We start from the raw sequence: 26,518 nt of genomic DNA, 5'->3' as shown, positions 1-26,518 counted from the left end.
TTATTTTATGTGTAGTTGATAATAATTTTTAAAAATTATTCGTATCATGATTTTATTTTATTTTTTAAAGTCAATGCCTAAAATAAAAGGAAAGAAAAGAATTAGAGCGAAAGTAATAAAAAGAATAAACTTATAGGCAGGGATGGCGCTTAGGGGCAGGCGACTTCGGCCCCTCAAAATAGTAATTTATATTTTAGTCCCTTAAAGTTTTAAAAACTATAAATTAATCTAATGATATATATATTTTGGACTTCAAAAATAAATAAAAAAGTTAATTTAATCCCTTTAAAAGTTTAAAATGCCAACCACATATACAAAGAAATAGGCTAAATTTGTAATTATAGCAATAATAATAAAACAAAATTCTAAGACCCCTCTTCCCCCTCGCCATTTTATTACCTTATTTTCGGGGGGAAAGGCTAACGAAGTCAGTTGACAGTTAGATGCACTGAAAAGAGAAAGGGAGTAAGATTACAATGGCGTTTCCTGTTGTCGATACCGAGTACCATAAGGAGATCGAGAAAGCTCGTCGCGACCTCCGCGCTCTCATCGCCTTCAACAACTGCGCTCCTATCATGCTTCGCTTAGCGTATTTCTTCTTCTTCTTTCTCTCTTTCTTGGAAAGCGCAACAAGCATAATGAGAAGAAAATCGAATTCAGCAGAGATAGTTCAGAAAGACCAGATAAACCGGAAAAATGAAGCAAAAGAATACGATTATTTGAGTGCGAATGATAAATTCTCCTTTTCATTCGATTGATTTTCCGTTTTCTTTTGTTGAAGGTGGCACGATGCAGGGACTTACGATGTCAGCACCAAGACCGGTGGACCAAATGGCTCCATAAGGAATGAAGAAGAGTACACTCATGGCTCCAATAACGGCTTGAAAATCGCTATTGATTTCTGTGGTCAGACTGATTTTTTTTTTTTTTTTGCTTTTTCCATTTTATAGTTCTTTAATCCAAATATCTTACCATGAAATTCGCGTTAATGTTTATGGATTAACTTTGTAATCTTAATTAATTTCCAATGCAATAGTTGACTCACAGTTAACATGAATAGCTTTGAACCGATAGGTGCTTTAACTACTATTAGTAGACTTTTTTTAAGGATGTAATCTTGCGAGAATTTCCAGATTGAGAAACATATGGATGACTTATTTCAACATAATTTCTTTTTGGTATGGTACTTCAACATAATTTTAGTATTGTTATTTTGTTCTCAGCATTGAAGTTTAAAAAACGTCAAAGGCGACTTTTTACCTTTGCTTTTTTTTTTTTCTTTTATTTTGTTATTAACAAAAATGTAAAGACAATCAAATAGGAAATGAACGTAGCATATTTAATTAAAGGTGCATGTAACAAACTTTTAGAATCAATTATTGAGTTCTTAGATTCCACTACCCTAGATCTTATACGGTATTGATTCTAATTTTAAACGGACGAGAAATACAAGAAAATTTTCTATGGCGAATGTTACTCGGACTCGGGTATAGTGTCGAATACGAGTATGTATCCGACATGGGTATGATTAGTTTTTCTAAGTTTTTCCATGTATTTGAAGGATTCTCAAAGGTCATATCCTCATATTACAAGGGTGCTTCATGAAAAATGAAGAGTCCAAGCACCATAGGCTATGGCTTCTAGTTCATTCATTTTGATACAGACATTTCAGGATCTGCAATGCTGAAAGGGGGTTCTTTCTTCCTTGTTTAAAAGGTGGACTTAGCATGTCGGGGGCTGTTGCTGGTGTAAGATTTAACAACATAATTACTTGCTTCAGAATTTCACATGCGTGCATGACATGATTGCTAGACAGGGAGTATGAAGATCTGCATTAGTACAAGTGTAGTTCATTGTAATATAATCTATATCCTTATTTTGCAAAAATGGAAGATACTATAGGTTCAAAAAAATTGGGCCATCATATTCTGATCTAACCATATAAGATTGAGCTATGCAGCTCAGTTAGGTTTGAGCCCCTTGAAGTTTAGTTGGTACTTTGTTTGTTGCCTTGGATGGCAAAGAACAATCTCTTTTTAGGTGAACTTCTATTGTCTGATAGTAAGTTAACTACTCCTTTAGATTGCATGGTAGAAATATGTCAATCACCAAAAGTATTTCGTGCCAAGTTTGTTCCAGCTTCTATCCAAATCTGACTTGCTAACAAGTATTTGAATAGACGTATACACACTTACACATATATTAGTATATCTCTATCTTCACATGTATTGTATATTATTTTATGTTAGAATATACATCTATAAACTAAAACAGGTTTTATTTTTTATTAATTTTTTTATTCTGGGCACTTCACTGCTTCGCCTAGCTGCTTGACGTATTACTCTTCAGCAACCGCAAGCCCATTTTCACAGTTGCTAATTATTTTCTTTACACATTTTAGAGGAAGTGAAGGCTAAACATCACAAGATCACATATGCAGACCTATACCAGGTGATTACAGAGTTAACATGCATTTTATTTGACATTTCATTGCATCATGGTGAATTAAAAAAGTATACGCTCTGTTATATTTGATTTTATAGAAAGAATCCTGAGATGAAGAAATTAAAAACCAGAACTATAGCAATAAGAAATCATGATGATGTTGTGGAAGGAAGTTCTTAAACCAAATTTCTCTAAATCTTTTGCCTTCTAAAGGATAACATTACATGCTTCGTGCGACTGGGCTTACATGAAAAAGGGCTCTGTTTCTCTTCTGCTACTAGGCTGCTAAGGAAATAAAGAAACATTTTACATACTGATTGGATAGAAAAAAGTGAATCTAAAATTGTTGGTGAAGTTGGAGGCAAAGTTTTGTGTGTAGATCCCGCGAAACAGGGTTATATTCACTCTAAAATAAAACTAGTATTTAGCTAGGCTAAACGATATGCCTCATACAATTGTTTTAATACATATCTTAGACAATTAGATACTAAGATGATTACTGGTACTTAACTAGCTACTAATTCTAGCATGGTGTTAATAGTTGTAGAAGAAAAAAAAAGTTGTATATTTGGTTAAATTTATTAAATGTAGAAAGCTAGTTAGAATTGAAACCCAAACTGTGTATGAAATTACTTGAGAGGTGTTGTAGATTTTGAGAATGTTTGTTGCACTGAAGAAGCAACGCTCTGATTCTTAATAGCATGTTTTCATATGCCATACCAAGCAATTACTGCACTTAGATTAAAATTTAAATCCAAAGTTGTTGACTATGTTCTGGATGATGAATGATCCATAATTGTGTTGTTTTCAACTTTTCGTTTTCAGCTTGCAGGAGTTGTTGCTGTTGAAGTCACTGGAGGTCCCACTATTGACTTTGTACCAGGAAGAAAGGTATGTTATAGTGGCCTATCATTCCCTACAAAGCTCGTTTCCTGTTTATTTAATCTGATTAACTATGACGTGTTTAATAGGATTCAGACATTTGTCCGAAGGAAGGGCGACTTCCAAATGCTACAAAAGGTAACACAGGTTTCTGAAGCCATCAATGAAACAAAAAATTTGAATCTTTTATTTCCCCTACCTTGTAGCTTTAAATTCCGAGTAATTAGGCAACTTGAGTATTTGCAAAATTTGGTACTTAAGACAATCTATCTAAGATATCTGGTCATATCTTTGCAGCTTTTAAAATTCTTTTAGTATGTGTTTATTTAAACTAGATGGAAGGGATAGAACTGAAGGCATTTGGAACCAAACCAACATTTCTATATTGCTAGTATTTGTGTTACCTCAGTCCTTGTTATGTTCTCTGTTTTTTATGGTTCTACTAAACTAATATGAACTTTATATGATATATTCTACTGAACTAAAAATGAGCTTCATCGAATATGCTATGAATGGGCTGTCATCATTAACCTCTTTGATAGAAAGGTCATGTATTCTACTCACTTTTAGTGCTTTCAGTTTATTCGAGTAAAACTGCTCTCTAAGAGTTCTTAGTTTGGCTGGATAATAGGTTTCTCTTAACAGATCCTAAGATCATCCCTGTGCCACCTATTTTTCTCTCACAACTTGGATCTTGCACTATAAATTATGTTGATTGGAAAATAAATGTCTGAATTGGGATTGTTGATTAAAGGTTCACTGCTCCCTTTTGGGAGGTACAAATTCCAAAATTTCTATTTTTCTCTTACTTCGGTAATGAGTTGTGGAGTTCATGGTAATCAATTGTTGTACTTAATAGGGTATCAGTGGAATTCATGGTACTCAACTGTTGCACGTAATAGGGTATCAGTGGAAACCATATTACATGATTAATCCATCAGTTCAGCGAACAATTTCAATAGCTCCTTCTACATGTTATCATCTTACAATTAAATGCATATATGATCTTATCTTTCTAATTTATGAAGTTGTGGATGCTAAATTTAGCTTTTCTTTTTGTGGATCCTGGTTTTAGGTGCTCCTCATCTGAAGGACATCTTTTATCGTATGGGTCTATCTGGCAAGGATATTGTGGCATTATCTGGCGGTCACACCCTGGTACTTGGATGTTCTTTTCTATTCCCGGTTTTGTTGGTTATAGTTTAACATCAAACTTTTGTGTTGTCTTTGGTGTTACAGGGAAGGGCTCATCCAGAGAGATCAGGTTTTGATGGCCCTTGGACCAATGAACCACTGAAGTTTGATAACTCTTACTTCGTGTAAGATTAAATCCAACTAGTTGGCTATTAGATTTCCTTCTTACTCAGGATACATATGAAGCCATTTGCTATTACTATACCAGGGAGCTGCTAAAAGGGGAATCAGAAGGGCTATTGAAGCTTCCAACAGACATAGCTTTGATGGATGACCCTGAGTTCCGAGAGTATGTAGAGCTCTACGCAAAGGTAAAACTACAACTAGGTGGCTGCCAATTGTCTTTTGCATATACATCATTTTATTTTTTATTGTTTGTTCATTGCATGTTCATCATTTTATGAGGCCTCTTTGAGACATTATCTAATAATACTTATGCCTAATTATTTTCCTTGTTACTTTGCAATGGTGCTATTTTATTGCCCGAGTACTTAATATGGTTTTATATCTGATTTGTGGTAGACCTTGTTCTTGGTAGAACTTGATGTTTCTTTTACTGTTCTGTTTGAGCCACTTGTGCACTGGTAGAAATGTCAGAATCTTACCTAGAGCCTATCTTGCATACCTACTTGAAATTATTAGATTAAGGTTGAACCAATATTTGAGCGGGTAATTATTTCATCTAACTGGTTCAACCTTGCTTCAAGTGGGGTTTGCAATAAAGACACTTTGCTTACCACTTACTAGCATGATTCTAGCCTGTGCTTTTAAATTAGCAATTTGTTGTGTATATATGATGTTTCTGCGTGATTCTAGTCTAATGTTAGCCAAATTGGGTGAAACACTGACTAGTGCCAACCGCGATCAACGAGCTGTAGGCATCTTTTCAGGTAGACAAAGAGATTATGCAAATTCATATGTTTTCAGTACGTGGTTAAATTGATTAAAGTGGTTTGTCGGCATCATCCAATGCTCGATTATGATATTCTCTTTAATTAAGCTATTATTACCCCTCTGAATCCTTTTACTTATATTATATGCATACTCCTACACCCTTCATGGTATTTGGCAGGATGAGGATGCATTCTTTAGAGATTATGCAGAATCACATAAGAAGCTTTCAGAGCTTGGGTTTGATCCTAGTTCCTCTCGATCCAATTCTGTTGCAAAGGACAGCACCATATTGGCACAGAGTACCCTTGGGGTTGCGGTTGCCGCTGCCGTTGTGATCGTTAGCTATATTTATGAGGTTGGCAAAAGAATGAAGTGAAGCTAGTTTACTCAAGTCGTTGTAGAACAAAACATGCATTATAATTATTCCCTTGTCAAATGAGCAGAACTTTAGCCCAATAATCTGGCTAGCTATTTATGTAAAAGATGAACATACAAAAGTTGTCCCATTTGAACAAAATAACAAACACATAGACCTGATCCACTTCGATCCATGACATGTATGTTACAAACCCTTTCTGTTGCTTTTATTTTCATGTTGTTTCAACTGGAAACGAGCCACAACTTCCCAGGCAGGAGGGAGAGGCCAATAATGAAAACAAGGACCGCAAGTTGCAACCAGGTCTGCACTGCCTGTACTCCATGGATAATTACACGAAAAATAAAGGGAAATTGAGGTAAGGTGTGAAGTTTGGATATCTGAAACAGATCTTCCACTAAGGTTAAAAGAGTCCCACATGGTGGGGGCAGCCAAAAGGTAGGTAGGTAGGTAACGTAAGGGTCTAGAGCCACTTTTCGGACAGCTCTTCTTATTCATAAAGTTTTTGTTCAAACTCAATACCTAAGCACATGATATCCACGTTCCGCTGTGATGGTCACCACAATCTGATTATTGCAATCCTTAACCTAAACCCCTAACCCCATTTTTAGGACCTTAACCAATCATGTAGTTATAAAATTAAAATCCCTATCAATTTTTTATTTTATTTTTAAATTCTCTTTTGTTTGGGGGGTTGTTAATAATCAAACAATTCTGAATTCTCTTTTAGGAGTCTTATCTTTTAAAGTCATGGGACAGTCGGTCATGTGGTTGTGCAGTGTGGGAGATTGGGATTGCTTGGGTTAGGAAAAAGACTTGGTTAAAAAGCCAACCTAACTGATTGCGATCATGATGTGCGCCGTCTGATTGAAACAGGTTAGGCACCATTCAATTAATGCGTGTAGGTAAATGTTTTGATCCATCATTTTTTAGCCCATTCTTAATTTTCTTTTTTCCCCTTATGATGTAAAATTCAATTTGTTGTTTGTTCAAATGTTGAGAAACAAAACAAAATGGATAAGCTTAGGTGGGTTTTTAGTTAAAAATAAAGATAATAAAAGTAGAAAAAAATAAAAATCTTAAATGGTGACCCTGTCTGGCCCCCCCTCCCCCATCCCCATATAGTTGAACATCAAAGTAAGGCCAGGTATTGGACTAGTTGCAAGGACAGTCAGAAAGGTGAAAAAAGTAGGTGAAATCTCCCCCTCTACCCCAGACCGAAAACAACTTGTTCTCACCATCCTTAGCTCTTACCATCCACTTGAATTTCATGATGAGAGAGAGAGGGGGGGAGGGGAGTTTTGTTATGTGTGGTGGTGGGTGACAAATATCAGTATGCAAATTGGAGAGGGAAAGAAACAACAAAAAGGGTGAAAAAAGAATCAACCTTTCCCATCCCTAACCTCACTGCTGCCCATTTGTTGCCTAAACTTAAACCACAAGGTTTGGGGGGGAAGAACCAAAAAGAAATAAAAAGGAAAGTGGAAAGTGGAAGGTGGAAGGTGAACCAAAGCCCACAAACAAAGACAACCACAACCACACTCATATAATATTAGACTTATTTTAGAGTATTTATCTTTTCCCTATTCTCCCTTTTTCTTTCATCATCATCCTGCCCCTGAACCCCAACCTCCAAGTCTTCTAGAAACCCTCCCTTTTCTCTCTCCTGCATGATGATGGTATACCAATAGAATAAAGATCCACAACTACCATCCCCATTTCATGATTTCTTCACTAATATATCCCATCCACCACTCCATTTCACTAATATAGCAACCTTTTATATATATATATATATATATATATATGTTTTCCCACCAACATATAAAAAATGTTTCCAGCTTCAAGATTTGAATTTTCTTGTAAAACAAAACTAGTCAACTGGACAACATTTAGTGTCATATATTTACACAAAAATAATTCTGTAATGGAGCTTAATATTATAGTTAAGGTTCTTTAATCTTATAGTATTCAGACTTTTGAGTCATAGCACTCTCTTTCTAATTCTTTTTCAATTACAAAAGAGATCACACCGGTTAATAAAGAAAAAAAAGGGTGATAGATAGATAGATATTGAGATTTAAATCCGGAAAACCTTTGGTAAGGATGGATGTTAGTTCCAACAACATGATAAAATATTTAAGTTGAACATGTACTCTGGTACATGTTGTCTAATTTGAGTTGGGGGAAAGATTATGAAAGCTAACTAAATTATTAATCTAAAGTAGTACAGGTTTAGACAAAGGGCCAAAGGTAGGGAAAAAAAACTATTATAGAAAAAGAATGGGGTGGGAGAGAGCAGAGATCACACTTTGTCCTACCCATACTTTAATACCTTACTTTACACCTACCTAAAGGTTACCTACAGTTAATATATATCCCTTTTAACTTATTATATATGATTGATGCTAATATCATCAAGAGAGAGGCTACCAGCCACTCCCCTCAAACCTGTCTCACCAACTCACATCTAGAAGCTAAAATTAGGGTCACTGCGCTCTTTCTCTTTCTGGTTGTGTGTGTGTGTGTAATAGTCAAAAGGCTATATAAAAAAGCATCTAAAGTGCTCTCAAAGGGCCGGCCTCAATGTTCCTGCAACACAAAAAACAAGGCCTCCATTTCATTTTCCACCCTTACTACTTCTCCTAGATTCTAATTATAATATATACACACACATATATATCATATCATATTATATTTTATACTAGTGTGTATAGTATTGAAAAACTGCAAACGTAGGCTACTAGTGCTGCTAGTTTCCACAAGTTGAAAAAGGTTTCTTTGTGTTACTGAATTATGGGAAGGTCTCCTTGTTGTGAGAAAGCTCATACGAACAAAGGTGCGTGGACTAAAGAAGAAGATGATCGCCTCATAGCTTACATCCGAGCCCATGGTGAAGGTTGCTGGCGTTCACTCCCTAAAGCTGCTGGCCTTCTCCGCTGTGGCAAAAGTTGTAGACTTCGTTGGATCAATTACTTAAGACCTGATCTTAAACGTGGCAATTTCACTGAAGAAGAAGATGAGCTCATTATCAAGCTGCACAGCCTTCTTGGTAACAAGTAAGTGTTGTATATAAATATAGATAGATTATATATTCAACTTTGTTAGTGTGTGGTGTTTGAAATTTTGATTGGTTTTTTATGGGGGATAGGTGGTCTCTTATAGCGGGGAGATTACCAGGAAGAACAGATAATGAGATAAAGAATTACTGGAACACACATATAAGAAGGAAGCTATTGAGCAGAGGTATTGATCCAGCAACTCACAGGCCACTCAATGAGGCTTCTCAGGATGTAACAACAATATCTTTCAGTGGTGCCAAAGAAGAGAAAGAGAAGATTAATACTAACAGTAATAATAACCCTATTGGATTTATCACCAAAGATGAAAAGAAAATCCCAGTTCAAGAAAGGTGTCCAGACTTGAATTTGGACCTCAGAATTAGCCCTCCTTATTACCAGCAAACCCAACCAGAGTCATTCAAAACTGGAGGAAGAACTCTTTGTTTTATTTGCAGCTTGGGAGTTAAAAACAGCAAAGATTGCACTTGCAGCACCATCACTACTGCTGCAGGTAGCAGCAGCAGCAGCAGTAGTAGCCACAGCAACAGCAACAACAGCAGTGGTTATGATTTCTTAGGCTTGAAATCTGGTATCTTGGAATATAGAAGTTTGGAAATGAAATAATGAAGAGTGAAAATTTGGATTTTTAACTATGTAGTTCAACTCCCCGAAAAAAATATTGGAGAGAAATGACAAGGAGATCATTGTTATTAGTTTTAAAATCTCTTTCATTTCTCTTTTTTTATTTCTAATTTGTATGATTATTATATCACATTATATATGCATATATTAGTAGTATAGATGATCATTGTTGTTGGTGAATGTTTATGCATTTATTGAGTTATAAAACCTTCTTCTTTCAATGCAAATCACTTCAACTTTGAAGAGAACATGGAAGGTGTCCCTTTACACATTTGTTTTTACCTCTCTTTTCCAATAAAAAGAATTGACCAAATCTTCAGAAGGGTGGCTTTATTTGCTGTTATGATCTAATGTTTATTAGCAGTGAGGGAAGGAGGGAGATTCGTCTCTTATATTTCTTTCATAATTAATATATATATATATATATATATATGTATTTCTGATGGATATAGTGACACAATACTTAATCTCAAATTCAAATCCTAAATAAAAAAGAAGATATAGGTTTCTCATTTTATTTTTCAAACTATTGTGATGTATGTAGGTTGGTTCATGTGACAATAACAACTTTTTCTTTCTCAATGGAGTTAATAATAATTTTGGGTTTTGTCTTGTTAATAAGGGTAAGCGATGGATAAGCGATGAGAGGAGGAGAAACGAAGAAGGAGGGAGTGGTGGGTACGTACGCCTATAATTTCTTCAGCCACTCTCATATTAATAATAATACACCTCCATTCCCATTCCCTACAATAAAAATGCGTGAAGAAACTAACAAACTCTTCCATTCCCTGTACCTACCAACCCTAACATTAATCATTTAGGCCAACCCACCTAACTATTACAATATTCCACAATAAATATCAACAAAATTACTGATAAAAATAGAAGGATTCTTAATTAACAATGAAATGGGAGTGATGAGTGTCGCAAAACGGATTAAAAACGATTGGGACAGGCATGCATGCTCAACTCTTTCTTATTAATTTATATTACATTAAGGTTTGACAGATACTGTACTTTTAACGGGGGAGGCAACTAAATGAAGGTCTGAACATGGCTTCAGTGATGCCCCTGCCAAGCCAGAAATAAATAATTAGACTCCATTTCAACAACTCGAAGAAGAAGAAGAAGAAGTGAAAATGAAGTTGAATTTGGTAGAGAGAAGATGGGGCATTGATGAAGGCAGGCAGACAGAGGTTGCAATCTTCACTTTAATAAAGGTAATCTCATAATATAAAATAATGTCAGTTAACTACCACTTCTTCTTTATGAGACTCACACTTTTTAACTCAACTTAGAATGTCATTGAATCTTAGACTATGGTCACGCTACTCTTTAGGTCTTTCTACACTGCATTTTAGTTTTTATAGACTAAACAAAAATCTTTGAAAAATGAGTAAAATAATCATTTATTTAAAACATGACGTGGTATTCTTTTTTAGTAATTAAAATTGAACTCGAATTTATGTGTTTTGATTGTAAGTTGATCGTTTGAGTTATTCCAATAATAGATGCAGCACTCTATATTCAGTCATGTTTGAGACGGGTGTAAGGTATCTCAACTCATCACCTTGATGATTTAGAGTTTATGGAAATGGGTTGGGTTTTTTGGCAGTTTTGTTTAAGTACTAGGATGAACAACAATCACTCGGTTGTTTAATGTTTGGGTTTATGAAAACGGTTCAAGGTTTGTAGACGACAAGAACCATATTTACCATGGTTGGGTTTGCTGTAAGAATAAAGGAAAATGGTTTGGTTCGAGGTGAATTGATAACACTAGTTGCATGGATGATGTAGGTGCTTTGCCTGAACCAACAAAATCCACTTGGGGGTTTGTCGTTACTTCGTGAGTCATGCACACATATAACCAACATCAAGAATCTCAATTTGTTAATGTTATGTGATGTTAATACATTTTTATTTGTTTATCCTTTTTTTTCTCAATGTTTGATACAGCAATTGAAAGAATTAAATGATGTAAAAAGGAATATTTTGAAAATATAATAAAATTCTAAAGCACGAGATTGGGGGGCTTCCTCTTCTTCTTCCTCTCTATGGTCCCCGAACCAGGACACCATCCTCCCCCAGTCTTGACAAATTTCAATGCTTTAGTAGCCGTATTAGGAATTAAACAAATTAGAGATTAAAATGAAGACTAATCAATGATCGTATCATCGATCATCAATAGGTGGCTATGATGATACCAATCAAATACCAAGTCCTTTCAATCATAATAAATCAGGAAGTGCGTTGAAAGAAAACTAATATATTTAGTTTATTCAAGCCTAAAAGAAAGAGATCGAAGTCCATAACTTACGAAGGAAAAAGAAAACACGATGGCCCTTACACTTTTCCACAATTCAATTTTTATTTACAATAAATTTGCTTGCTTTTTCAAAGGTGTTAGGTAGAGGCATTAGAAGCTTCCATGAGATATTTCCCCTCAAACAAATTCACCCTTTTATTTTCTTAAAAGAAAATAACATAACATAATATAGCTATTGCTACTCTCTTTAGTCTCTATCAATAGCCTAATAATTGTTCCATCTTAATTTTTATTACTTCAACTCCCACCAACATCACATGCATCACTCTTGAGGTGGGACCTTTTTATTTTTTCACCCTTTCATTTTTTATACACATTAAATGTGTAAATAAATATAAATACTATCTTCAATTCCAATAACATTAGATTTAGACCCTAAAATAAGGATGATTTAGTGTTTAAACTCCAAATTAGGTGTCAACAATAACTTCACCAATATCTTAAACTTATATTTTAATTATTGGTAATCAATATTTATTAATAACCCTTCTACTTCTATCACGGGTTTTTATTACATTTTACCTACCTATACATCATACCAAAATACATGTAAATATATATATTTATATTGTCAGTGAAATTTTTAAATTCTACAAGCAGGTTAGATTAGATCTGTTCATGGGTCAGGTTACCAGTCTAAGCCCAAGGGAGAGAGTTTGGGTAAAAATATTAAGCCCAGAAAATGGGGACTTGGGCAAAAGAATTAGGCCCATTTAAAATATGGTTCGGGCTCGAGCTTGAACATTCAAGGCTCGAGCCTGGCCCACCCATTTAAAGTTTTTAATACTTTATATTATGTTATATTTATATATTATGTAATTTAGAATACATTAAAAAATAAATATATAGTAAATATATAATACTATTCTAATGTAAATATTAAAATAATGTTAAGATGACTATATAAAAATTTTTGATAAATAAAAAATGTATAAACATATTAAATATTAAAATAAAATTATATAAATATTTTTTTAAAAAAATTAAAAAAATAATATGGACGAGCCTAAAATGGGCTTGAGTTAGTCTTTTGTGGGTGAGTTTGGACAAAATTTAGGTTCAAATTTTGGGTCGGGTCGGACTTGGACAAGCATAAAATATGTTAGTATCATGTTTAAACACTCGATCCCGACCCACGAACACCTCTAGGTTGTATGATGACATATATATCTTTTTCATCCAAATAAGATGTACCTATCTAATTTTATCATCATTCAACATATATATCTTTTTCATCCAAATAATATATACCTATCTAATTTAATTATGGAACTTGTAATTTAATAAATTGAGAATTTAGGTTAAGCAATGTAATTATGCGTAATGGTGAAATGGCAGTGTTTGTAAATAAGAGGAAAAGGAAGGGGGGGAATGCTGAGGGGCTGGGAAACGTCTCTATCCCAAATGGGACCAACCGGGGTGGTAGTTGGAGTTGGGAAGCCGCCGGACGTAGGCTCATGGGACTGTGAGCCGTTCCCACTTGCGGCGTTAGGGGATGGGACCCACTCGCACACCACTTGTGGGCCCAAACCTAAAACCCTCCTTCACTTTCTTATCCCCAACGGCCCAACCCCGACCCCAGCCCCGCCTGCCCACTACACCTATCTATCGGTTGGAAGGTCGGATCAGCTCCTTAGTTAAGATTTAATAACCAAAATTTAAGATTTGAAATATTTAAATCAATTTGTTATTATCTTTATCATTATTTTGAATTATTATTTTATTTAATTTTTAAATATAATTGTTTATTTTACTTTTATAAATAGATGTTTCTATTAATAAATCAAATTGAGCTATTTATGAGTCCCTTTTATTTCAATAAAATTAAAAACATGTTTGAAAAAATTCAATCAATTACTTACAAAGAAAACTAAAAAAAAGCTTGACAAACGATAAGTTAATAGAGACTTACTTATCACTTAATAGAGAATAAATTCAACTATTATTTTTATTTTATAATACTTCATTTAAGATTATATTATTTTTATTAAATACTTTAATTATATTTCATATTTAATTTTAAGTAATATACTAAACAAAGTTTCTTAAAATTTCAATTTATCGTCCAAATTTGAGTAAGAAAATTTATTTCAATCGGGTTGATAATAATAAAAGATATTTTTAATTATAAAGTAAATTGAATGTTTCTTTTATTTGAATTTGAATTTGAATTTGAATTTGAATTACAATAATTCAAAAATATTTTAAGGATTTCAAATTAATTACTTCTAACAAATCTAAAATTATTTCTAAATAATTTATTACTCATTTACATATTTCTGAAATCCAAATATTAATTCCCAAACACTACTTCCATTGTCGAAATGTCTAGTTAGAAACGAAAAGATGGTTATCGCAAGGATCATATTATGGCTTTATGAGTTTTTTTTTAAATGGCTAAAATATGTGATTTTTTTACTTATTTTAAAGAGGTTATTTTGTACGAAAATTTTAGTCATTTTTTAAAATTTAAATTTGTACTAATTATTTTTTTATTTTTTCTCTAACTATTATTATCTAAATAAACTTTTACCTAATATTATTATCCGAGTAATCACGAGTGCTTACAGCTTTAATTAACAAGCATTTTTGTGATACACTTGCAAATTTCAATGGACTACGGTAGGAACCCACTTTACTCAACCCTAGAAGAAGCATGTCAAAAACTACTGAGTAACAATTTATTAAATTCTAAAATCCTTCAATTATTTGAGGTTTTTTACGTGGAATCCATCATTATCAATTTAATTTAGTAAATAACTTTAAGTTTTGAATTCTTAATTATAATACAATTATTATCGAAAATGGTTGGAAAAGGTTCTTAATATTTTTATTAAGTTTGAATATTGAAGTCGACATTATTAGGAGAATTTTAGTTGAATACACTCAAATAAAAGTTAAAACTCGAACTGTAAAATAAATAAAACACAAATAATTATATAAAAGATTATAATACCACTATTGCCACAAGAATGCTATTTTATATATATATATATATATATATATATATATATATATATATATATGATAAAGAAAAAATTACAAGAAGCAAACTACATCAACTAGCCTAACTCTCCAAACGGGGATATTTCAAACATTCGCAATCCTTGGCTTCCCAAGTGAGCCAACTTGGCAAGACTATCAGTTTCTTGATTCTATTCTCTAGCTCTGTAACAAATATTCCAATGAGGAATCTGAGACAATAACTGAAGAATCCTCCTAATCAGAGCCGAATTGGACCCTCCTATGAGACTCTCCTAGATGGTCGTAACCACTTCAAGACTATTAGTCTAGATCAACATATTATCAAAACCTCAAACAATTAAGATGTCTAACTCATCCAATATGTCCCACAGTTCAGCCTTGAACACTGAACAACTCCCCAATAACCTATTAAAACCAATTATCCACTCCCCATTTCAGTTTCTCACAACTCTTTTTGCTGCCGCAGAACCATCCTCAAGCCTAACGGAACCATATGTATTCAAATATACCCAACTCCCAGGCAAGTTAGAGCACAAACTAAGAACCCTATCCGTACTCAAAGGACTCTTACCTGTCTCCAAAAAATGTTTGGCCCAACTATACGAGACTCTAATAGTATTGTTACTACTCCAGGTTGCACCCTGAAAGATAAATAGGATGCAGTTCTTCCAGATACGTCAGATGATAATCCCAAAAAGACATTCCTAATCGACCTCCCCAAAGCAAATGTCATAACGATTATGTAAATTTGAGACAAGCCATTCTTGTATCAGTGGGAATTAAAAGATTCCAAATATCTCTAGATGTAGGACAATCCCTTAATACATGTAACACATCTTTAGAGATATGATCACAAACTCCACATGCCGGACTATGCCCCAAGCCCTGACGAACTCTTTTTACATTAGTGAGTAACCTCTACTTGAGCACCAGTCAAACAAAAAACCTTGCCCTTTGGGGGACTTTGAACTTCCAAGGGATCTTTTAGGCATCTTCCTTCAGTTTCCATGAACTTTCCCAAATTTTCCCATAAGCACTTTTAACAGAAAAAGAACCCATCATTGTCCCCCCCAGATTATCCTGTCAACACCTGTTGTCGAATGTGGTGGGGGTATTCCAATAATCTTTTAGATGACTATCTCAGGCAACCAGATCCAAAATATCTCAAGGTTCCAAGTACCATCCGCTGCAACCATGTCACTAAGCAAATAGCCTAAATTTAGACTAGAATGTCCGGGAATCAAATTAACGAGAGACCCTACATTTGGAATCCAAGGATCACGCCAACACTTGATATTTCTCCCATCCCCCACTGACCAAAGCAGATTCTCCCGAATAAGTGGCCAAACCTTAGTAAGGGATTTCCACAAGAAAGAGCTTCTACTACGGGAAAAATTTTCAAGTATTCCATTAGCCACCCCATATTTCGCTCGAAGAACCTGTACCTAGAGAGCTATAGAATCGACCACAAGTTTAAAACCCAACTTCATCATGAAGAAAGTGTTATGATCTTGCAGCTTTCAAAAACTGAGACCGCCATGCTCTCGAGGCTAACAGACATCCTCCCAACCAACCAAAGCCACTTTCCTACCACTACTTGAGGATCCCCAAACAAACTGACGCACCATACGTTCGATTTCCTCACAAAGTCCTTTAGGAATTAGCATTGTTTGCATGAAATAACTTGGAATCACAAGTAAAACGGATTGTGCCATGGTGGCCCTACAATAAGAGACAACGACCTTGCATCCCAACCCTGCAATTTACTTTGAACCTTGTCCACCATAAAATGCAAAGAGCTATTGGTTACTCTATCATAAAACAGGGATACTCCCAGATAATTAAATTGATAAATTATAATAACATGTAAGCAGTGAAATAATTAATTAAGACAACTCTTTTTATTAGACTATGCATATAGAATTATTTAAATATAATTCATTAATCTTTGATAATTTCGAACTCATAATACAATCAATGTGAGAAATAATGAAAATATGAAACAACACAAAGTCAAAATTTTCTATAAAAATAGAATATATATTATTCATAAAGAGTTTGATAGAATTAGTGTTATTTTTCAATCGGTCTAAACTCAATTGTTACAAAGTAATAAATAATATTTTAAGGATATTTTAGTATCTTTCTTTCATATAAAATCTAAAAGAACATATGTATATGAAAAGATTTGAACATTCATCTCTCAACTTAACCATTTCAATCAAATTCATATTTGGTTTTCATGTCAATTTATATTAAAATTATTAATATATAATTATTTTTACTCACTTATGTTTAAACCCTATGCCACGATCTAGTATATTTACAATGTCGGTTTTGCCACATTTATGCATTCATGTTAATATTGGTGGGTTCAGAATATTATAAACATATTTTTAGTTATTAATAATTTGTATGTGTTTTAATGCATATTGTGCTTTTGTATTACGTGATCTCATATTTTGCATATATTTAAGAAATTATATATTCCTATTGCATGTATTTAAAATGATATGATTTTGTATAAACATTTACACGTTAATGCATTTATTTTGTATTTGTATAATTGTTTAATTATCTCATAATTTGTTAATTTAACTCTATATTCATATTTTTATGAGACCAAATTCATTTGAAATAATTGTACTTGTATCTCTCTTCTCCTTTAGTTGTTTTACCTTAGTAAAAACAAAGACTCTCTTATAGATATGCTCCCATTTTACAACTAACAACTATGCACATCCATTATGTAATTGAGAATAGATATTTAAGTCATAAATCAATTTCAGTTGAATCAATTGACTTTTATTCTGAAAAATTGTTCTTTATTTTTAAAAAATGTTAAAGCCAAAAAAGTTCAAATTTCTTTTAAAAGAATATAAAAATTTAAATGTTTGGAAATTAAAATCTTAATTTTCATGTATGAAATGATTAACATGTTATGAGGGTATTTTAAATTAATTATTTTCTTTTTGCCATAATGATAAATTTAGTCCTTATTTGGGTCATTATTCTTTGGGGGGTCATTTTGACTAACAATATTTAAATTTTAGTTAAATTGCCTGTTTTTGAATTGAAAATTGACAGAACTGTTAAAATTTTAATAGCATTGACGTGGCAGCCTAAATACAATTATTAGAGACTTGTAGCTTAGTTAACTGCATTTGAGTTTCGTTAGTTTTATTGTTGTTATTCGATTAGTGAACTGCAGAGAAAATTATTTGAGGTTGTTGCAACTAGTATAAATACCTAGCTTCAGATATTAGAGCTAAATCAATAAAATAAGAAGACTCTTTTCTGTTTTTTTGCTTTCAATCCTCTCTTTTCTATCCTTGTTTAGTTTCTCAATAATTCATAAAATTTTGTAGAAAATTTATCCAAATTAGCAATGAAGTACACGTAAAATAGCATGTCAAGGCCATTAAAATTTTAACAATTAAATCATTTCTTTTTTGTCCAAAACCAATCAATTAAAAGATGGAGGGCTAAAATGAAGTAAATAAAAACTCTTTTTAGCACTACAACTACAACTCAAACCAATTACAGATTTTAATTCCCCTTTCACTTTCCTTTCAAGCCAAAGTTGTTCAAAATTTTGAAAATATAATTTATATATTCAACAACTAATTAAATTAGATGCGCTCTAATTAGCTTTGGGTTAATTAGTACATGGTTTAAATATTATTATTTTACTTTGTTGTATGTTTTATGGGATATGGTTATTCATTTTGTAATGATTTGCTTCTAACAGCATGTTTTTAAAACATGAAGCAATATCATTTTCTCTCCTAATTATCCACAAAACTAGAAAAATAAGTATTACTGAAAATAAGTGATATATTTGGATGGTGGTAATATTGTTCCATCCAACAACATTTTTATAATTAAATAATATTTTATTAGATCTTTTAAAATTTTTATAATTTTTAATAAAATCTTAGCCAATAGGATGATGCCACATTACATGTTTAAACATTAGTAAGAGGACTTGATTTTTTTAATTACATAAGCTCAATCAATTACAGTTTTTTTTATTAAATAAAGACCTTAATACTAAAGGATTAATTAATTTGGTGTCACTCATTAATCGAGTTCCAACTCGCTTAAGAAATTACTAAAACTGCATTCCTTTATATAATAACAAACATTATTATGATAATGTTTTTTCATTTATATTTTATGTAAAATCTAGAAAAATTCACCTAATAAATTTTGAACAAAAATACCATGATCTCCAATATCTTAATTTTACTATTTTAATCAAGTTTTTTATTTATTTTTATATCAATTTTTTATAAATATAACCCGCATCATAACTATGTTATAATCTAATTATTATTATTAATTTTAATAATTAAGAAAAGAGTATATATATATATATTATTCAAGTATAAAGTAGCTGAATGAGCATAATATTGACTCCATAATGTTCTCAGGTTATAGTTTACAATAATTAACATCTCTCTAATCATATGTTTAATTAACATAATCAAAGAGTTAAAAACGTATGAAGAAAGTTATTCAATACAACATCAAAGGCAAGAAACTCTAACATTTTTTTTTCTGACAATGTGAATCAAAATCAAGCATGAACAAGAACTTTGTATGGAAGTGAAAGGAAAAGTAAAGGTGTACAAGACACACAGTGGCTTAAGATAGCAAAACCCTAGTTGGTGGGAAAAGTTGAGAGTTTGGTGAAATGCCCATACATAATAATGACCATATAAAGGATAACATATGAGACATGAAAGTGTTGTGTGGCTGAGGATTGAGAAGTATAAGGTTGAAAATAGTTAGGTGGGTGGGTAGTCACCCATTGTTTGAAGGTGATGGTTCCAGAAGCAATCAATATGGGTCAAAACTATCTGTCCTCCCCACATAACTTACTTAGCTAATCTTCTATCTCCCTTCTCTTGCATTAACTATATGCCCTAATGCTACTGTTTTTGCACTTTGTTGTCCACATAAATCTCTCCATTTGGCCAACATCTCCTTAAATTATGATTCATATTCTAGATTATATTTAAACTTTAAAAAATTTAGAATCCTCAAAATATCAGTATTATATCAATTAAGTCATTCTATTAACATTACTATTAATTTAGGCATTAAATGCCACTTCAGATTTGACATGAAACTTTTCTAAAAACATCGTCAAATTGAAAACATGTGTGCATACATTGTATGAATAGTTTGGATTTGGCATGTTTAAACAAACAAAAAAAATATAGTAAATCCTTTGTGTTGGCTTGATGGCCAAGGTATTCACCGCCCTAGGTGTGGCTTGGGTTCGAGTCACGCTAGTCGCGTTGCTATTAGTACTTTGCCCTCATCTTGTCATTCACCAAAAAAAAAAAAAACATATAGTGTTGTTAAAATTTACGAGAGCTATTTTGCTTATTCGCCATATCTAAGTCGTATGCAATAGGTACACGTGTTTGCAATTTGACCAACTTATTTTAAATATGCTCCATAATATATTTGAGTTGGCATTTAATGTCCAAGCTAATGATAAGGTAGGAGGAAAGACTTAATTGATATAATACTATTTTGAGGATTAAATTAAAAAAAAAAAGTTTAGGGATCAATAAATCCTAAACCATTATTAAGAGACTTAGGATGTAGTTAACTTTTTTACCTTAGAAAAATTATAGAGTATTTGTATGAATTAACTAAATTGTTATATGTATTTCTTTATTTTTAATTTTTTTACATTATATAGCTTACTTTAGCAAAAACCTTATTATATATTATAAGAATCTTGGTTTGCTATTTGTTCAAACAAACGTTTAGACTGGTAGTGTTTAAACATAATGCAACCAATAAACAAATAAAATATGGAGAGAAATAAAAAATCCAAAATATGAGTCAAAGGGATAAGTAAAGAGAGAATAAATACACGATATTTGTTAACATAGTTTAGAAATGATCCTACTCTGCGGAGCCTCATTTACAGAATGATTTTATTGAACAATTCTTCTCGTACAACTCTTGGTTTAAGCCTAATCTACCATCTCTCTAGGATAATTATAGCCCCAAAGTCGAACCCAAATTGTTACAAATCACTCTTTTCAAATTCCAACTCAAGGTTGTTTGATGCAACAAGGGCCAATAATGCCCAAATGGACGTGTGTTTCACAACGGGAGAGAAAACATCATGAAAATAAACTCCCTCCACTTGACTATAACCCTTTACAACCAACCTTGCCTTATATCTAGTGTCACTCAAACTCGAACCTTCCTTCTTCTTGAACACCCATTTATAATTAATTATTTTCTTTTCGATTGGTGGTTTTACTAGTTGCTAAGTCTCATTCTTTTGAAGAGATTCAATCTCTTCTTCCATCGCATCGAGCCATTTGTTAGAATCGAAGACCTAAACCGCCTTGGAATAATTTGTAGGATTGGTTGAACCAATACTCTTTGCAACACTTAGAGCATATTCCTTTAGATTTCCTTCACAGTATTTTTACGGTGATTGGATTTCTCATCTTTTCCTATCACAAGCAGCTTGTAATTTTGCAATTGAGATGAAGAGGGCACCTATGAGTTAAATAAAGCCCCAAATTGATCTAAAACAAATTCAATCTCGCGAGAATCAGAGTTCTGTCGTGTCATCATGACATCCCTTGTTTCCTCATTAGGACGTTGCCCGTGTTCGTTGTGACGTTGCGCTGTGGCTTTTCATGTTGTCACGATATCAACCATTGCTTCTTCTTTCCACTCCATATTACTTGTGACACTTTGGTTTGTTGTGTTTTTAAATGAAGGCGACCCTTTTTTTGAATGAAACATAGCAGATTCTTCGAACATAACATCTCTACTAATAATGGTTTTGTTGGTTTCCAAACACCACAACTTGAAACCTTTAATACCGACAGCGAAACCCAAAAAATACACTTCATGACTCTAGGTTCAAGCTTTCCCTAGCTAATTTTTGCATAAATAGGACAACTGAAAACTCTAAGGTTAGAATAATTAGGAGGATTACCTGACTATATCTCCTCTGGAACTTTTTCGTTCAATGCTTGATGTAGAGACTGAAATATCAAATGGCTTGTCATGTTGACGGGTTCAACCCAAAATTCTTTCCCTAAGCCTGCATTGAAAAGTAGACATTGAGCCTTCTTGAGTAAAGTTATATTCATCCTTTTAGCAACCCCATTCTGTTACGGAGTACCAACAATAGTGTGATGTCTTTCTATCCCTTCCTGTTTGTAGTAATCATTAAACTCTGATAAATAGAACTCAAAACCATTTTCCGTTCTTAACTGCTTTATGGACTTCCTAATCTTTTTTTCTAACAGTGTTTTCCATTGCTTGAAGATTCCAAAGACCTCGTTCTTTTGATTCAAGAAATAAACTCAAACTTTCCTGGAGTGGTTATCAATAAAGGTTAGAAAATATTTATTACATCATTTTGAGAAGTCTTGGGTCAAACCCCATAAATCAAAATGAACATAGCCGAGAATCCCTTTTATTCTGTGCACTACTGAATCGAAACTGTCTTGTGTCTGCTTCCCATAAATGTAGTGTTTGCAGAAATTTAACTTTCTAACTCTATTGTCTTTGAGAAGACCTCCTTACTTAAAACGATCATACCTTTCTCTCTCATATGACCGAGTCCCATGTGCCACAATTGGGTTGAATCAGATTCCCCAGAAAAATAAGCACGTCACGTCATCGTGACGTCATGATAGTTCTCGTCGCAATGTGGCGACAATTTCGGTTCTTCTTCGATAATTGCAGCTGCACCAGTCACCACACACTCTTGCAGAACGTATAGGTTGCCTTGTTTCTTTCCTCTCATCACAACAAGAGCTCCACGAGAAACCCTTAAGCCATTTGAGTCAATAACAATCCTGCAACCATTTGATTCTAAAATTCCCAATGAAATGAGATTTTTCTTTAAATCAGGCACATGTCTGACATCTGACAGTGTCTGAATAATTTCGTCGTGCATCCCGATTTCTATTGTTTCGATTCTGATTATCTTACATGGAAAATTATTCCCCATCAATGCAACACCAATTAGCAAGGGTTTTTCTTTGAGGGCGATAAGATGTAGCTGCAGATGAGTTTTGGTGGTAACTATACAGAGAATTTTGTTCCCGAGTTAGGACTTTATTTTCGGGGTTTTGGGTTTGTATGCTTAGTACATTTAGATTTATTTTTTTCTATTGTATTTTTGTTTGTTTACTCATTTAGTGAAAAGCCAAAGTCTCCTTTGCCCGTGGTTTTGTCCTCTTCGGAGGAGTTTTCCATGTAAATATTTTTGTGTTTAATTTTCTCTATTTTATTTGTTCGTTGCTTATATGGGTCAATCCACAACAATAAGACCTCATTGGTTGTAGTTGATTTAAAAAAAAAGTTATAAATAATAATTATAATTTTTTGACATTTTTGTTAATATGTTTTTTATAAAATACATGTTAAATACTTAAACTTAGTTTTATAGTACTTCAATATGTAATTATTTTTATTCTTTTGTAATTTAAAATGGACAAATAAATAGAAATTACATAGATAAACAATTAATAAGTATAATTGGTTTTTTGTTATTCAAAGTTTACTTGGTAAATAAATCTCAAGAGAGTTGATGGAATTTTCTTCAATCCAGAGGAAGAAAAGTAAATATTCTTCGAACTATAAATATAAGTATATTTTACATTTACTCTAATAGTTTTTTATACAATATTTAAAATTATTCATAATTTTTACTCAACTATTAAATAGAAAAATAAAATGTTTCTGAACGTACTTAAACTTATATTTTCCTATATCAACAATAATATTAATATTACCTGAGTTAAGCCTCAATGACCTAATAATTAAAAGTAATGTTATTGGAATACCTAATCAACCTTTTGGTAATGCTGCTGAGCTCACAAGTATGAGGGTTCTAGAATGAGGGCAACAAAGTAGTAGGTTAAAGTTTCCCACATTTTCCACGCAAAGATGGGTTGGAAATTCATGCCAAAATTGGTCATTTTCGGCTCAAAAACTGAAGGTGTTTTTTTTCCTCTTTTGCTTGAGGGATTATCGCACTGCCTTGATGATATTAGGTTTATTTGGTACCAAAAGACTCAGCTTTTCGGTTGACCCATTGGCCATCGACATTAATGAACTCTTAATTTATAACAAGACTAGGAGAAGAAGATACCCTAATAATTCCATTCCCATTTAGCTGACCCAAAAAATAGCAATAAATCCCTCTAACTTTATTCAAAATATCATTATTGTTTGGGTTCATATTAAATATGGGTACTAGTCTGTGTTTCAAAATTTTGATATTATTTAAATAATGGTATATTAATTAAAATTATTGATAAAATAATATTTGAAATATATAAATAACGTACAAAAATATATTAAAATTTTCAAATATAATATATTTGTAATATTATGAATATAATTTATATTATAATTATGAGGAAAAATTGAAAGACAAAATTGTTACAATACGTATATATAAATATATAATTAATGGTTCAGAATATTAATGTTATAATTAATTTAAATTAGAATTAGAATTAACTTAAAGTACAAATATGAAATAGATAAGAAAAGTCAAATCAAATAATAATATAAAATATCAACAAAGAGTTATATAATTAAATATGGAATAAAAAATAAAATTAAAACTAAATAAAGAAACATATCAAGATTGATCGTGAAGTTATCCCCCCAATAATTCACTTTTTTATTATTATTTATTTTAAATAAAACTTATTTAATCTAATTTTCTTTCCTTTCTTTTTTTCTCTTTCAAAGAGAGAGCTTCTTTTTCTTTTCTCTCGACTTCTATTTTTGTTGTTTCCGACACCAATGTTGTCATCGTCGATCAGTATTCGCCAAATTTAGAAATAAAACTATTTAGAACCTCTAAATCTTATCCTTATTTTCAAACTCCTCTCCATCGTATCTATATTGTCCACCGCTGAATTGACATATGCAACGTCCATCATGGCTCTTGGATGCAAGACACTTCTCCATCATTCGGAATTTCGAATGGAATGTATATCGTCCACTGCTACATCAATATGCAATGTCCATCGTGACTCTTGAATGCGAGACACCTCTCCATTCTTCGGAATTTTGAATAAAATTTATACTTTCACAATTAAAATTCACTACCTGCTATTTTGTCTGAAAAAAAAAACTTTGCCAATATTCTAATGGGTATTTATAGTCCATAAAAACCCCGTATCTAAAACATAAAATAAAAAATTAAATTAATATTGTATCTATCACTTTTAAATTTAAATTTATTTCAAATTTTATCACTTTAAATCAATGTTTTAAATCAGATTTTACAACGTAAAATCAGTACTTTATTTCAAATTTGTCACTTCGAGTCTAAATTTTAAATCAATATATATTATGATAAATATCATTATTTTAAATTAATTTTACATAAAGAAATGGAAAGAGAAGAAGAAATCAATTAATTTAATTTAACATATTTAATTTTTCGATTATTACTTATTTGGTTTTTCATTTATAAAAAGAAAATAAATTAAGTACAAGTCAAGAGTGCTCTCTCTCAATGTCCTAGAGAAACAGTGTTTGCTGTGGTTGGGTTGAAGGAGGGTGGTGACTTTATCGAAATCGAAAAGAGGAGAGATGAGATATCCCTTCTAGAGGAAGAGTTGGTTCAGTTAACACTGAAGAGTTCACAAGTTGTCCCTAATGAGAACCCAACATTGATATGCTCTTTTTGGACCCAAAAGTCTTACAATCCAGATAGTTTTCGGGCACAATTGAAGAGCATTTGGAAACCGAAGAAGAAATTTGAGATTCAAGTGGCGGGGCAGAGCTTATTTTTTTATCTCGTTTGAATGCGAAGATGATTTGGAGATGATTATGGAGGGTCGCCCTTGGCCTTTTAGGAGACAGTTTTTTTTTTTTATCGTCTAAGAAACCCTATAGATCGATCAAAACTCAGGCTTGTCCTTTCCCCTTTTTGGTTAAAAATCAATCCTTGCTCGCCAAAATTTGATAAAAAAGGATCTCTTACATGCGATTGGATCGACTTTTGGCGGCGTAATAAGGTTAGAAATTAAATGGGAGTTTTGTCAACTTTGGGCCCAATTGGATGCGCAGAAGCCTGTACGTCGGGGTATATTTATTTCAACGGATGGGAATGTAAGGGTTTGGATCTCCTTTTAAGTACGAAAATTTGGTGACCTTTTGTTTTGGTTGTGGGAGAATGAGACATTGGGTACAAGAATGTGATTTGATCCCGTTGGGGGAAAGGGAGGAAGTGAGCTAAGATTTCCCGTATTCAGTTGCGCTAAGGGCTGAAACTTCGTTGCTTGGAAAGGAAAGTTTGCAATTCAATTTTTCCACTAAAAATAAATGTGTGAGTGCTTTTAAATAGGGAATATTGAGCTATCGAAGATAGGTGAAGGAGGTGAAGGTGGAGGAAACCCTACGGTACAGTTTCCGGCGACGGTTCACCATTCAGTTGACGATAGGGCTTTGGGAGAGTTTTTTAGCAAATATAGTTACTGATAATTTGAGGCGCGATTTGGGGGATTCTAATATGGTTTCCTCACCATTGATTGAGGGAATTAGCACTAAATTGAGGGATTCTTTTGAGTCAATTGTTGCAGATGTAGGGATGGACTTTGAAATTGGGGAAGGTCAGCTTGGAAAATCAGGCTATATGGAGGGTAAAAGTGAGAATGCAAAGAAAGTTCGGTGGAA

The 26,518-nt window shown here is 32.7% G+C and overlaps 2 protein-coding genes and 1 long non-coding RNA gene across 3 annotated transcripts; all 3 read left to right on the top strand.

Moving 5' to 3' along the window:
* The first annotated feature begins 377 nt into the window (after window positions 1-377).
* LOC105785908 (L-ascorbate peroxidase 3) lies at window positions 378-5,966 on the top strand. Its single transcript, XM_012612101.2, has 9 exons — window positions 378-589; window positions 782-906; window positions 2,402-2,451; window positions 3,271-3,336; window positions 3,417-3,465; window positions 4,403-4,485; window positions 4,567-4,646; window positions 4,730-4,832; window positions 5,594-5,966. Exons 1-9 carry the CDS (start codon window positions 477-479, stop codon window positions 5,789-5,791), a joined length of 867 nt encoding a protein of 288 aa, XP_012467555.1. The 5' UTR covers window positions 378-476; the 3' UTR covers window positions 5,792-5,966.
* Window positions 5,967-8,207: 2,241 nt separating this feature from the next.
* LOC105785906 (myb-related protein 308) lies at window positions 8,208-9,653 on the top strand. The gene is made up of 2 exons (XM_012612100.2): window positions 8,208-8,850; window positions 8,943-9,653. The coding sequence occupies exons 1-2, from the start codon at window positions 8,588-8,590 to the stop codon at window positions 9,475-9,477; spliced, it is 798 nt and encodes a 265-aa protein (XP_012467554.1). The 5' UTR covers window positions 8,208-8,587; the 3' UTR covers window positions 9,478-9,653.
* A 703-nt stretch (window positions 9,654-10,356) lies between these two features.
* Window positions 10,357-11,422, top strand: LOC105785907 (uncharacterized). Its single transcript, XR_008194246.1, has 2 exons — window positions 10,357-10,715; window positions 11,293-11,422. It is a non-coding gene; the product is annotated as an uncharacterized LOC105785907 (long non-coding RNA).
* The last annotated feature ends 15,096 nt before the right edge of the window (window positions 11,423-26,518 follow it).

This window comes from Gossypium raimondii, chromosome 1 (genome assembly GCF_025698545.1).
Source record: "Gossypium raimondii isolate GPD5lz chromosome 1, ASM2569854v1, whole genome shotgun sequence".
NCBI lineage: Eukaryota > Viridiplantae > Streptophyta > Magnoliopsida > Malvales > Malvaceae > Gossypium > Gossypium raimondii.
The sequence above is the reverse complement of the archived record's forward strand: the minus strand, read 5'-3'. Positions and strand labels throughout refer to the sequence as shown.

Bases quoted from the DNA above. Each gene is read 5' to 3' on its own strand.
- LOC105785908 (XM_012612101.2), top strand. From the start codon at position 477: ATGGCGTTTCCTGTTGTCGATACCGAGTACCATAAGGAGATCGAGAAA. The intron at 907-2,401 runs GTCAGACTGATT...TACACATTTTAG, and splicing joins AATCGCTATTGATTTCTGTG to AGGAAGTGAAGGCTAAACAT. The intron at 4,486-4,566 runs GTACTTGGATGT...TTGGTGTTACAG, and splicing joins TATCTGGCGGTCACACCCTG to GGAAGGGCTCATCCAGAGAG.
- LOC105785906 (XM_012612100.2), top strand. From the start codon at position 8,588: ATGGGAAGGTCTCCTTGTTGTGAGAAAGCTCATACGAACAAAGGTGCG. The intron at 8,851-8,942 runs GTAAGTGTTGTA...TATGGGGGATAG, and splicing joins CACAGCCTTCTTGGTAACAA to GTGGTCTCTTATAGCGGGGA.